Source organism: Pipistrellus hanaki (assembly GCF_964339955.1).
Source record: "Pipistrellus hanaki genome assembly, chromosome: 2".
Taxonomy (NCBI): Eukaryota; Metazoa; Chordata; class Mammalia; order Chiroptera; family Vespertilionidae; genus Pipistrellus; species Pipistrellus hanaki.
In genome coordinates this window covers 40,610,368-40,624,617 of record NC_140504.1, presented here as the reverse complement: position 1 = coordinate 40,624,617, position 14,250 = coordinate 40,610,368, and the positions used below count along the sequence as shown (strand labels likewise).

General features: G+C 40.1%; 2 protein-coding genes across 8 annotated transcripts in view; both read left to right on the top strand.

Annotated features, from left to right (window-relative positions):
* The window catches only part of LOC311616480 (uncharacterized protein), a 360,599-nt gene that overhangs the window by 310,442 nt on the left and 35,907 nt on the right, over positions 1-14,250 (top strand). The gene's annotated exons all lie outside the window — the stretch shown is intronic.
* Positions 1-14,250, top strand: part of DGKG (diacylglycerol kinase gamma) — a 197,368-nt gene that overhangs the window by 162,686 nt on the left and 20,432 nt on the right. For all 7 annotated transcript variants that reach the window (XM_084871804.1, XM_084871805.1, XM_084871807.1 and 4 more), the window contains 2 exons: positions 9,540-9,660; positions 11,864-11,924. In XM_084871804.1, coding sequence (XP_084727930.1) covers positions 9,540-9,660; positions 11,864-11,924 — 182 coding nt within the window. The remainder of the gene's footprint in view (positions 1-9,539; positions 9,661-11,863; positions 11,925-14,250) is intronic.

Here is a 14,250-nt window from a genome sequence, read left to right as displayed (position 1 = left end):
ATGGGGGGATACCTGAGGGCCTTTGAGAGTCCAGGTGGGAACATGGGGGCTGGGGATCCTGTTTGGCCAATTATAGCCTGCCTTTCTTACTCACCTCTTGTGGCCCAAGGAAACTGAAAAGACCTCTCCCCTTCAGAAGTTCAGGAAACGTCTTTTGGGGTTCTTTCCATCTCCCTACCCTCAGGCTATTTTCAGGCTACCATGCTTCTAAGCCAGCTTTGAAGCTCTTTAGCTGGGAGCAGCCTTTCATCTATACAATCCAGACCCAGTGGGAAGCTTAGACGGGCTGATCAGTGCATGGCTTTGTTGGGCTTTGGGTGCTGAGCTGCCTGCCAAGGGCACGTGACCCATCTCCATGGAAATTAGGAGTCAGGGGATGAGGCTGAGGTGAAGCCTGCCGCAATCTTGGCAGGCCAAGTCTGAAAGAGGCCTGCCAGCTACACTCACCTGTCTAGACTGTGGGGACTGAACCTGGCCCCACCACAAGGCAGAGCTGGGCTTGCATCCTTCCTTTCTGAGGAGAGTAAGAAAGTCCCACACAACCCCAGTGCGTGTCAGCTTCTAAGGAGCAGTTATAAGGCCGTTACTATTGCTATTTACAAAACACCCCCGTATTCTGTAACTCTTTTTGCCCTCAAAATAATCCACAAAGTAAGTTTTATTATTGTCCCCATCATGGGGGAAATTTTGTTCCCCCCAAAAATGTATACAGGGGTAGGCAAAAGTAGGTTTACAATTGTGAGTACACAAAACAGTTTATTCTTGTATTATTATTTATTCTTGTAGTATATATTTTTTTCCTCACAAACATCTCTCTGATCATCAGAAAGATGCAAATTAAAACCACAAGAAGATATCATCTCACACCTGTCACAATGGCTATCATCAATAAATCAATAGGTGCTGGCAAGGATGTGGAGAAAAGGAAACCTTTGTATACTGTTGGTAGGAGTGCAGCTGGTGTAGCTACTGTGGGAAACAGTATGGAGTTTCCTCAAAAATTAAAAATGAGGCTGCCTTATGACCCAGCAATTCCACTTCTCAGGATATAGCTGAAGAACCCCAATTAGAAACACTGATTAGAAAGAATATATGCACTCCTATGTTCAGAACAGCGTTGTTTACAATAGCCACGATTTGGAAGCACCTAAGTGCCCATCAGTAGATGAGCGGATACAAAAGCTGTGGTAACACACTGGAATACTACTTGGCTGTTAAAAAAAAAAAAGGAAAAGAAAGAAAGAAATCTTACCTTTTGCAACAACATGGATAGACCCAAAGAATACTAAACTAAGTGAACTAAGCCAGTCAGAGAAAGACAAATACCATATGATTTCATGTATATGTGGAATCTAATGAACAAAATAAGCAAACAAACAAAATAGAAACAGAGTCAGATACAGAGAACAGACTGACAGCTGTCAGAAGAGAAGGTAGTGGAGGGCTGGGTGAAACAGGGATTGAACAAAACAAAAAATAAGAAGAGGAAATTTGGACACATGGACACACCAGGAATTTGCAAATTTACGTTCACAGAGAAAAGGCCATATGAAGAGGCAGCAAGGTGTGGCCACTGCAAACCAAGGAGAGAGGCCTCAGAGAAATGTAATCCTGCCTGCACCTTGTTCTTGGCCTTCCAGCCTGCAGAACTGAGAGAATATAAATTTGTGTTTTTTAAGCCACCCAGACTGTGGGATTTTGTTATGGCAGGCCTATGAATAGACTAAGAGAAAGCAATCTACCCAATATGGACACAATCATTAAGCTGTTAGCCCCAAACTGAGAAAATGTGCAGTTTCTCAGCATTTTCCTTTACCCACATGATTCTATACTTGTCTATCAGAGGCACTTATCCAGTAGTGATAAATTTTATTTTGCATTTCTAATTAATCAGGCACATACCTCTACAAGTAAGAGCTCCAGATCAGCATTAGCTAATTAGTGTTATCCACTGAGTTGATATGATTCCAGCCTAAAGAAATGACACCTTGCATCTCAGTTCACCTGTGCTGCTGTAACCCAGGTAAAGGGACAGTGCCCACAGGTTTTAATATATGACACAACTACCCGAGGGTAGATGGTAGGCTTCCTCAACACTATGGTGGGATGGTTCACATAGTCAGGGTTTTAATATCTCCACGGAGGGTTGCTAGATTTCCTGGGTGGTCCATTGCATGCCTTAGACCTAAATCCTGGAGTGCAAAGATGGGGGAAACGGGTGGAAGTGAGATTGAGGATAGCAAGGCATCCTGTTAGGTTAAGAATCTCCCATATTTCCTGAAGTCACCACAAGTGAGGAGCCCAGATCATGACACCCATATATCTTCTGTTTCCTTTGCATCTTAAATGACTAAACTTTCATTAACGTGATCCAGCAGCCAAGATAAGAATGATCATATGCATCATGCATTAAAGGAGGCAAAAACCAGACTGGGTAATCATCATGTTATATGCAGATTAAATGAGCTAATTCATGGAAAGCCTATTACCCAGTTCAGTCAAGGCGATTAGTTATCATCATCATCATCATCATCATCATCATCATCATTGACTATTAACCATTACCTTTTTCCTCTTTCAGCCAAATCTGTCAAGCTCTTTGGCACTAAACTTATTTGATTTATTCAACAAAAATATATTGGGTGTCTTTTATATGCCAAGGGCTGAGCTACTTGCTATGGATGCAAAGAAGTAAAGTAAGAGAGCAGCCCTGCCTGCAGCTCTCAGTGGATTTGGGAGAATGAGATGACCAGAAATAATTGTCATGGGTGAGACCCACAATCTGAGCACAGGAAAAGGAAGAAGCGTATTGCCTGGTGTATCCTAGGAGAGAAAAGGGGAATTCTCCAGACAGAGGGATAGCTGTGCATGGCACAGGGTTAGATAGCTAATGATCTTTAACTCTTAGCTAAGAAACTAAGACATTGTCCCTTATTGGACTTCCGGAGCCACCTAAGGGTCTTAAGAGGGGAACACACAGGTCAGAGGTGCCCCTTATATATGAGAGCTCTACCAGCTTTACCTGTCAGTTTTGAGCTCCAACCCCTCCTCCTGACAGTGGGAAGAACTAAAAAAAAATAAAAGCAAAATGGGGCTGCTGAGATCAAAGAAGTAGACAAATGAACAGAATCTGGAAAGAGATTAAAGGAGGAAAAAAACCAGACTGAGCAGGATGCCCATTTAATCTAAAGCTCACCTGGATTTGCAGCCTTTCCATGGATGTAAGAAAGTATGAGGAACATGGAAGATTTCCTGTTTTTGTATGTTTAAGCCCAAATATATTTTTTGAGGGACTCTTGTATACAATTCTAAGACAGGAGATAGGCAATTAGTTGTTGTTGACAGTTGGCAGGATGAATGTGGCAGGAAAGGAAAGTGAAACTAATATATTTTTAATGTCCACTCTTTTGTATACAAGTCTGACATTTAATCTCATAATCACACTTTGATATCAATATCGTTATTCCTAATTCTGAATTTTCAAGTAAAGAAGCTCTAGATGAAAACAATAGGAAGTAACTTGTTGATATTCTTTTTCACTCCAACTCCTGCATGTGTTGGGGCAGTTTTATTGCTTAGGGCTCAAATTATCAAACTTGAGTGTGCCTGAGAATCTTCTAAAGATTCTAAAGGGCTTGTTAGAACACAGAGTATTGGGCACAACCAAGAGTTTCTGACTCAACGGGTCTGGGTGGGGTCTGGGGGTTTGTTTCTAACAAGTTCCCAGGTGATGCTGCTGCTGCTGCTCTGAGACCACATTGTGGAAACCACTGGCCTCTGGGAATGACCCATCCAAAAACCTAGCCCAGTGGTTCCCAAACAGTGCTCCATTCTGTAATCTTAAAAAACAAAGAGTGATAGCTGGCTCATTCTGATTTAACTGATGCAACCTAGGCATCATTATTTGTAAAAGCTCGCCAGGTACAGTAAGTCTTCACTTAACATATTCGATAGGTTCTGCCACTTTAAGCAAAATGACATACAATGAAACCACTTTTACCATAGGTGAATTGATATAAATAAGAGTTACGTTCCTGTGGCATTTCATCAACATTACAATGAAGTGAGGTTGACCAAAACAACATTGTTTGAGGACCTGCTGTAACTCTAACAGGCAGCAAAGTTTAGGAACCACCAAACTTGCCTCACTTCTCCTTGACTCCAATCCTCATCACCACCCTCTACTTTTGTTGCCCACTATTGGGGCCACAGGCAGAACTTGTCGTGCACTGGAGCTGCTTTGCTCACAACACCTCTTTCCAACCCTCTTTCTACTACTGTCTCAGAATACCTGGTCCCTGAACTCATCAAGTGTCTTACTGGCCTTCTCCCTTTCCACCCAGCCCTTCACCTCTTTCCCTATTCAAACCAGGCCCAGTAATTCCTGCAACAATACATTCAGCCCCTTGTTCTCTCTTTGACCATATCTACCTGGGGAAGTTTAAGGAGGAGTATCTAAATCAAACTGCAGGCATGGAAGTCCAGGGAGGTTTCTGGAAGTTGATGGCACTGGAACTGAGTTTTGATAGACAGTAAAAAGTGGAAGAGGGCATTTCAAGCAGGGGAACAGCATATGTAGTGGCACAAAGGAGGGAGACAGAAGGGTTTACCTGGGGAATTCCATGCTGTTGTGTATGTCTGGAGCTGGTACCTAGCCCTCCAATGTCAGGAAATAAACTGCACAGGCAGCTTCTTGCCAGATGGGAATGGGTCTTGGGCATCAAGCCAGAAATTTATATCATCTTTACTTGTATGAAGAGTGGTTGATAGGTTTTCTTTTAAGGACTTTTAAATTGAAACATTGATCATACTTACAGAAAATATGAAACACCTAGAAAAGCATAAAGCAGAAAATAACAATCCCCTTTAATCTAATTACCCAGAACTCACCACTGTTAGAATTTTAGGGTAATTTGTTCTTTGCTTCTATGTATATTCTTACATAGTTGAAATCAGGCTCTATAAGTAAGTTTATATTCCTCCTTCACACTTACCATTATAACATATACGTGTTTAATGGTTTTGAAACTTAGTAAATATTTTAATGGCAGCATAAAATTCTATCATATGGGTACCATATAATTGATTTAACTATTTTCATAGAGTTAGGAATAAGAAAGAGAAGATTTCACTACAGACATACCTCAGAGATACTGTGGGTTAAGTTCCAGGCAGCCAGAGTAAAGCAAGTATTGCAATAAAGCAAGTGAGATCTTTCTGTTGGTGGAGGGTCTTGCCTTCAATTTGTAAAAATGGCAAGAAAGCAAAGCACAATAACACAAGGTATGCCTGTATTACAATTGATGCTACAGTGTTCACATTTGTACGAACTTAGATTCTGGCAATGATTTCTTGTGATCGGTGTCAAGAGCAAAATGAATGAATCAGCTGTATGAAAGTTTCTTCCCAACAAGTTTTCTGCCAGCTTCCACTTATCACAGGTGTGAAAGACTGCATATTTCATCTTCTCTTCGCAGCACTTGTGGTTATGGGTGTGGGCACGACACAAGCAGATTTGCATCTATAAAGTTGTGTACTAGAGACTGAATCAAGTGGGCCAAATCAGAAATGCTATTGTCCTGACTGACCCTCCTTTGCTTCCACATTTTCCCCCTTTTCATTTCCCTGTTTACCTTTTATTCTTTTTCGGAGAGTACATATTAAGTGTTCATTGCACTCAAGCACTACATAAGGCTTTGTAACCAAGAACAGTGCTGAGTGGCCTCACTCTATGGTCACTGCAAACTTGAGCCCAGCCCACAGACCCTCTTTATATAGTTTTGTAAAAAAAATATATATATATATCTTTCCTGGTCAGTGTGGCTCAGTGATCATTGACCTGTGAATCTGGAGGCAGAGAGGTTCAATTCCATGTGTGGGTTGCGGGTTCAGTCCCTAGGAGGTGTGTAGGAGGCAGCTGATCAATGATTCTCATCATTAATGTTTCTATATCTCTCTCCCTTTTCTTTCCTCCCTGAATAGTACTTCTCCTTGGGTAGAAATATTTATGTATATAAAAGCCTAAGCAACCGTTATGACTGAATGACCAGAACAACCAGTCAACCAGTCACTGTAATGCACACTGATCACCAGGGGGCAGATGCTCAACACAGGAGCTCTCCCCCCACCCCCATCCCCCCCATCCCCAGTGATCAGTGAGCTCCCACAGGAGGAGCACAGCTCAGCCAGAAGCCAGACTCATGGCTGGCAAGCAGGGGGAGCCTCTCCCAATTCCACAGCAGTGCTGAGATGAGCATGAGCTGCGCCCGGCCCCAGCTTGGGCTCCTCCTGGCCTCCTTGTGGCTTGGCGCACTGCTACATCCCCCAAGGGGTCCTGGATTGCGAGAGGGCGCATGCCAGGCTGCGTGACCCTATGCCCCTGCCCCTGCACAAATCTGTGCACTGGGCCTCTAGTTTTTTATATTCTCTAGTAAAATTGCCAAGTGGGTTTATTGCTAAATGAATTTTTCTCTTCATCCTGTGACTATCCAATACTATAGATGATAATCCTTGTCCCTGGAATATTCTTCCTCTTTCTTAATCCAGCAAATTGCCTCGGCAGTCATCCTTCAAGATCTTCCCCACTGGCACCTCCCTTCCAACCTTGACCAGTAAGAATCAGTTACTCAGCTTCCTTATTCCTATAGTTCAAGTACAGTAGCATTTTCTATACCTAACACTTTTCTCCCTTGTGGCAAAAAAAAACAAAACCTCCCAAACTAAAATATTTTGTACCCCACTTCTGAACAGAGTTCCTGGCACTTGGTTGCTACTCAGTAGCTGTTGAAAGAATAAATGAGTAAGTAAAACAGGAATTAACTTAAATACTTATGATTGATAAGTGTAAAGACATTATGGAGATGAAATGACTTCCAAAAACACACTCTGAATCATAGGTACCTACGGTAAAACAGACATCTGGTATACCAGATGTCCTGATTCTGGGTTCTAAGTTCTAAACATTTAATTGTTTTGTGTGCCTGGACATTGATTTGCATTCGATTCTTTTTCATTTTAAAGCTAATTTAATTTGTGTGTAAGTATCTCTGTGCTAGAAAACAGTAAAGGGAATCCAGTGATGCCAGTATTTCCAAAGTGTGTCCCTAAGAAAACTTCCTAAGTATCACACAAAAGAATAGCCTCGTGGTCCCATATGTTTTGGGAAACAGAGATAAATAGGTTTCTTTACCTCAGAGCTTCCTGATAGCCATTTTAGGAAGTTGAAAGAAAAATCAGTTAAGAAATGGTAAAGAGATAGAAGAGCAGTCAGTCTTTCTTCAGTGGTAGACAGGAGTCATCCTAGCCCCTTTATGCCAGGGAAGATTCAGAATACAAAGTCAAAGGCAGAATGGCAAAAAGTGTATGTGAGAGCCTAGCTCCTACATTTATCTCCTCAGTTCCACATTTGTGCAAGCCCCTGCCCCCCACACACCCACCATGCTGATGAGATCAGCCTTCATTACTTCTCTTCCAGAGCCAAGAAGCAAGGTAATGTGTGGGAAGTGATAACTGTAAGGTAATGTGTGGGAAGTGATAACAACGTTAGAGCTAAAGCCACTCAACCAGAAAATTTGTTAAAAGACCAAGACATTGTAAAAACTGAAACACTTGAGTCCATTAAGTCCTCTGCTTCTTAGAACATCTTGTTACCAGGGAATGTTTCAAGGAGGGGAAAACATTGAACTATGCCACAGCTCTGTCAGCTACCAAAGCCTGGTACAAAGAGCAACATTTTATAAGACATCTGTCCCTCTGCCACTAGAGAAACTTTTAAAAAGGTCTGCTTCTCTTCCTTTCTTCTACCCTAATAGAACTCTTCCACCTTCTTCACCCTATATATACTTCTCTCCTCCCTCCTTTTCCTTCTCCTCCTCTTCTTCTTCCTCCTCTCTCTCTCTCTCTCTCTCTCTCTCTCTCTCTCTCTCTCTCTCTCTCTCTCTCATAACCCATGTTGACTTCACTGACACTGTTAAAATGACACAGTAAGCTAAAATTACCAATGGTTATTTAATGCTCTTTGGTAAGAAGGAAACTAATTAAGTGACTAGAGGTTTAGACATGTGTTGTTTATTGGAAGTAAACTCCTTAAGAGAGCCTGGAGCGTTTGCCTAAGCAAACATTGCCCTTCATGGCTTCTTGTTCCAAGTCCAAATTAGATGGAGACTTTAAAGAGATAGTATGTTTTCAGAGAGAATGAGAATGGGAGTGCCAATGGTCATAGAGGGGGGAAGCTACAGCCATATACCTGTTACAGAAAGAATAAAGCAATTTGTGTGTCTGTTGGCAGTTGATGTTCACCAGTGATTACCAATAGGTTAGACATTAGCCATGTTGACACATTTGTGGTCAGCGCAATGGTTTGTTTAACTGTCTTCACTACAAATACATCCATCAAGAGAATGTTTTTTAAACAATAGTCTTTTAAACAAAACAAAAAAAAGTAAGAACAAACCCAAATATCTGCTTGCCAATGTTAATAAACATTATTGCAATATATCATGAGGTTCCTTAGAAGACAGAAGCCATCTGTTATGTAAACAAAACAAAAAAAATAACATAGACACCATTTTTAGTTTGTGGCTATTAACAGGATGTTAGTGATTAGCTACGACCTATGAAAAAAAGTGCCTTTGCTGTAGTAGGCAAAAGAATGGAAGCTTTTAAAGAGTCTGCCTTTTTATTTTGTTTCTGTTTTAAATAAATAAAAGTTGTGTTGTAAAAGGGAGACTTGGGCCCAACATCAAATCTTAAGTCTTCCATTGCTTTCACAATAAATTGGGCAGGCACAATCGAAGCCTCAGGAACTTGAAAAAAGGATCTCTTCCAGGTGTCAAATCAGAAGTTACTGCCACTGTGGGAGGTCCTCGACACTCTGCGACTCTGAGCCTGAGACTAATATTTTCTGTTCCTCTTTTTCTACTGTGGACCCAGAATAATCTGGTGTAGGTAAAATATTCTTTTCCTTGGCTCAGATTAGGCACCTGGTGTCCTGAAAGAGGTCACTGATTTCTTCAAGGAGGTCCAAGGAGGTTGGTTCACCATGGCTTACCATAGGCCAAAATTGAGGTTAATTAGCCATCAGTCATCATCAGTAGGGCCAAGACGTTATTCAGACATTCAGAGAAGAGAAACTTGACCCAGCTATGAATAATGGTATTCATCAACATTGCTTCCTATATTAATCCCAATCCAATGTCTTTTTAGGTTGAAAGTAATTTCAGAAATAGCTTGGTTCATCTTTAATGTTACTCCACATTTGAAGAGGCTTCTTGCTATGCCACCCTATTCATTGGGTGCATAGTAATGTTCTGAATCAACACCTTTTTTTCACTTGAACTGGGTTTCTGTTCATGAAAAGGTACACTTAATGACCTTTGAAGAAATTCCTTTTTCAGAATAATTATGAAAATGCTGTTTGGTGGGAGATGAAGAGATATTGACATATGGATTGGCCATCTAGGGCCTAGACCTTCTGGCCAAAACCCACCCAAGGAACACAGAGATGTATATGTACTACTTTTGCTTGTCTCACTCTGCAGACCTCAGTGACCAGCTTCTTGAAGTGGTGGGACTAGAGGGAGCCATGGAAATGGGGCAGATCTACACTGGCCTGAAGAGTGCGGGCAGGAGGCTGGCCCAGTGCTCCTCTGTCACCATCAGGTATGCTTCCACATTACCTAGCATCCTCCAAGTCTCCTGATTTGTTCCTAGATTTAAGTGCAGGAAGCATGGGGGCAGAACTTGATAACATTTATAAAGACTGTCTTTCTTTGGAGACCATTTTCCAAAGTGGATATAATGCAGTCACTGAGGACATAAACTAGAGGGTCCAACACAACCACTTTGCTGTTGTCTTAGAATGAATTGGAGAAATTCTCTAAGCAGGAGTATAAGACTCCTTGCCTTTTTATATTTACAAATTAAATTGTTAGTTGTATGCCAGAGGGCACACTCTGACAGAAAGCAGGCTTTCTGCTCTGCTCTTTCTTGGACAGTGGGCTTAGAAACACTGTTTTCTATATGCTTTGTAGAGCTAAACCATCAACATCAGGAAACCCATTGTAATTGACTAAGAGGGTAATGGTTCTTTAGGGTATGGACCATCAGGTCAGCCACTGCAGGTGCCTAGAAAAGAAGGAGTCTAAAGGAAGGGATCCTGTGATTTGGACTGCTTCTGTTTAATCAATGCAACTAATCAGCTTCTTCTCCACATGATTATTTCAGCAATCTTTGTTCCTTTTTTTCCCCATTCAATCTCTGCAGATAAAATCTATTAGTGTGCCTTGGGGATCTCCTAGAGGGGACCACAGCATGCAGGTTTCCCAAAGGAATTTGACTACAGAATCCTTTTCTCCCAAGAACCTCTTGGGCAAGTGTCCTCAGAGCACATTTATGGAAACCCTGCTCTTGACACTCCCTGCATCCTCCGAATGGTCCCCTGAAATTGTTCCTTGGTGTCTCTTAGCTGAAGGGTCTATCCCACGAACCCCTTTTCATCATTCTGTCCCTGTGTCTTCTCTGTTTTTTCTGGTATTTCCCCAAAGCTTTGCTCCTCTTTCTCTCTGGAAAGTTGCTGGGCTGGGTCGTCTGCTTTTCAGATAAATCTCTTCCCTGTCCAGTCACCATGACTGTAATATTGGGTAGGTAAAATCAGCACATCTAAGCTATAGCTTATGTAGACCATAAAGAATGTAACATCTTAATCATGAAAGAATTTTTTTTTAAATCTATGTAAAAGAAGGAGAGATTTCTCTTTATATTCAGTAGACTATTTCCAGATAAAAACAGAGTGGGTGAGCCAGTAGCTCTATCCTCCTGGGCATTTTCCAGGTTCTCTCCTCAGTCCTCAAAACAAAAATTCACTCTCTCCTCTTATTATTTGTTTGACTATTAGGTTTGTTATTATTATTGTTGTTGTTTTAAATATCCCCAGGGTCAGAGAATCATCCACATCACACACAACTTGCCTCCCACATTTTATAGTTTCAAAAATGGGGCAGTTGTCAGGTGAGGGCTTCCTGTCCAGTGGGTAGCAACTGTTCCCTACTCACCCAGACCAGAGACCTCTGGAAGGACCTGCCTTTTCTCCCAAAGGTGAGGTAGTATGAATTCTCAACTCTTCAACAGAAGAAAGATCAAAGACCTCATCTCTCTTCTTTTGACAATATACTTGCCAGAGAAGCTTTGTCCCAAACAAAAGCAACAACAACATTGTCTCCTTTTCTCTCCTCGCTACCAATGGGAACAATATTCCCAATGACCCCATTTCCCTGCTAATCCTGGTCCACAATTCGTGCAACTGCTGAGTGTAGTGTTGTGCAACAGATAAAAGAGGGGATGGTTAGGATCAGAGGCAAGGCAAGACACACTCATATCTGAGCTGTACCTTGTACAAGTTGGAGACATTATGTCATTGACACAATGCAACTTCTCATTCAACATAGAAACCAGGTCTTTTCCCATTTCGTATCCTTTCCCATTTCAGTGAAGTTTTTAGCACCAACTGCAGGCCCTCTGGCTGATAGTTTGAGGGTCTGATTAGCAGTTATGCTGCTCTACTTGTTAGCCACTGTTTCCCAGGCTTCTGTGGACTTCACTGCTCCCCCAGGGTAGTGATCCTCAAAGTAGGGTCTGAAGACCAAAACAACAAAATCACCCATAGTACTTATCAAAATGCAGTGTTCTGGACGTGGCAAGTCAGTATCCTTGACGTGGGCCTGGGAATTTTTTTTTTAAAATAACCTCCCAAGACAGTCTTAGAGAACCACTCCTATGTGGGCAGATAAGGTCTTCCCACTTCAGTTGCCCTGGTTCTCTGACTCTAATAAGCTCACTGTGTTATCTTGGTTCTCTGGGGTTCCAGGACAAACAAGTTGCTGCCGATGCAAGTGGATGGAGAGCCCTGGATGCAGCCACCTTGCATGGTAAGTTTTCCCAGTCTTTGAGGTGAGTATGAAAAGCTTTATTTTGGGTCCTTTTGGAGCCCTGACCTAAGGTGAAATCACTGAATCTCAGAGTTGCACAGGCTTTGAGAAATCATCCTCTCTTTCACTTCATTCATCTATCCATTCATTTACCGGCCAAGCTTTAATTGAATACCTGCTATGTTCCAGGCACTTGTGAGGCATCAGTTCCAAAATTGAATGAAAGCTCACAATTCTTCTGAGACTTTGTTTATACTATCCTTGAGATCCTCAACTTGAGTCATTCCAGTGGCAGGGAATTGACCACACCAGAAGAAAGACTGTTCTGCTGATGAACAAGTCTAATTGTTAGAAAGTGCTTCTTTATGTTGAAGTCAAATCTGCACACTTAACCTCTAACTTCCAACCAGTCACCCCCGGGAGCTCCTGGGGTGGGCGAGGGATTCCCACAATGCATGTACACACTCATCATGAGTTCGCCGCAGCCCCGAGGACCTATCTGAGAACTCCACTGAAAGAGTAACCACATGAGTTACCTATTTTATTTATGGTGTTCACCCAGCACCTAACACTGTGCCTGATTTTCTAATAGTTGTGCAATAATCTTTGTTGAACACTGAACAAAGGACTGAACAACTGAACAAACAAAAACAAAGGGACATCCTCATTCCCTTTATACTATGTTAGCTCTCCCCTTAGCAATGCTATAGGAGCCCGGCAGTTTTCTTCCTAGTTTCTTCTCTGCTGAAACTCAGCTAGAAGCTCTGTGGTAAAGAGACCCAGGGTCTTCATGAGATATTTTACGTCAGTAATATTCTCTATACTATCATGAGACAAATCTCAAAAGACAAAAGTCATATTTCTAAGTTTTCTCACTCTGGTAAGTATTCAGATGCCTCAATAACCTGCTGTTTTGAGCCCTTCAGAACATCAAGTGGTCTTCCACAAGAAAAAAAAAAGTTTTCATGAGATTTCTACTGGGACATCACAGCAAAAAAAGAACTTTTGATAAAAACTGAAGCCAGTTAAATTAAAATGAAGTTTTAAAAAACTGTTAAATACAGTTATATAAATAAATGCAAATGGATCATTCTTTATAGGAGAAGATACATAATGGAATCCCAAACCTAAAGTTCTCTTAAACAACACTGAAAGCATTTAGGAGATGTTGTTGAAGGAATAAAAAAGATATGTTAAATTTTTCATTGTATCTTTTCACCTTGTCTATTTAAAAGAGTTTCTCAGAAGAAATTTTAATAACAAAATAATCCTTTAGTGAAACTAAAAACAGGGTACACACTTTTCAAATCTGGGAGAATATAAAATTTATGAACCTTATCAATGTAGCAAAAACAGAAAGCAAATAAGGAAACAAAAAAAATTTTGAAGTATGATGAAAAATATTAAGACTCAATACATCAATAATGACAAAAAATATAAGTGTGTTAAAGTCCCCTAATAAAAGGAGATTAAAAATTAAAATTTAATGTCATGCTTATAAGAGATATACCTAAAACAAAATTTTATATATATATATATATATATATATATATATATATATATATATATATATATATAATTTGTCATTCCTTTTTCAGGCACAGAGAAGTTAAAAGTAATAAATGTCATTGTTAATTATATTAATTTTAGGCAAACTAACTTGCCAACGTGCCAAAAACAGAGAGTAGAATAAAGAAGGCCAATTTTATTTGATAAAAAGTATAGTCAAGTATGAGATATAATATAATGGTCATAAAACTTCAGGTATCTAATAGTGGAATCAAAATATATAATGTGAGAAATAGTATCAATATACTCTGAGTGGCCTGATTATTATGATAAAAACTGACAGAAAGACCAATATTAAGAAGCTTTAAAATATTTGTTTTTACCTTTAAAAAATAAATAAATGAGTGATATAAAACTTGAATGAAATAACTTGATAACCTATAAACAAATTAAATATCTCCACTTATTTCAAGGATCCACAGAATATTTACTAAAATAGATCACAAACAAATTTGCCAAAGAATCTATATAAAATCAGAAGCAGAAATTATAAAGTTTATTTTATTTAACCGCAAAGCAATAAAACTAGAAATTAATAGTAATAGATCAAATAAACAAGCAAACAAAATTTAATTATTCAGTGATTTTAAATTTTTCTAAAGAACAGTACATTCAAGAGATTAAAACCACCATTATTGACTAAGGATAATAAAAATTAAAAAGACTCTCATTCAAACTTATAGAATATAGCTTAAACCATATTTGGAGGTATGTTCAGAGACCCATATACACTTATCATTCAAAAGAGGAAAAGAAT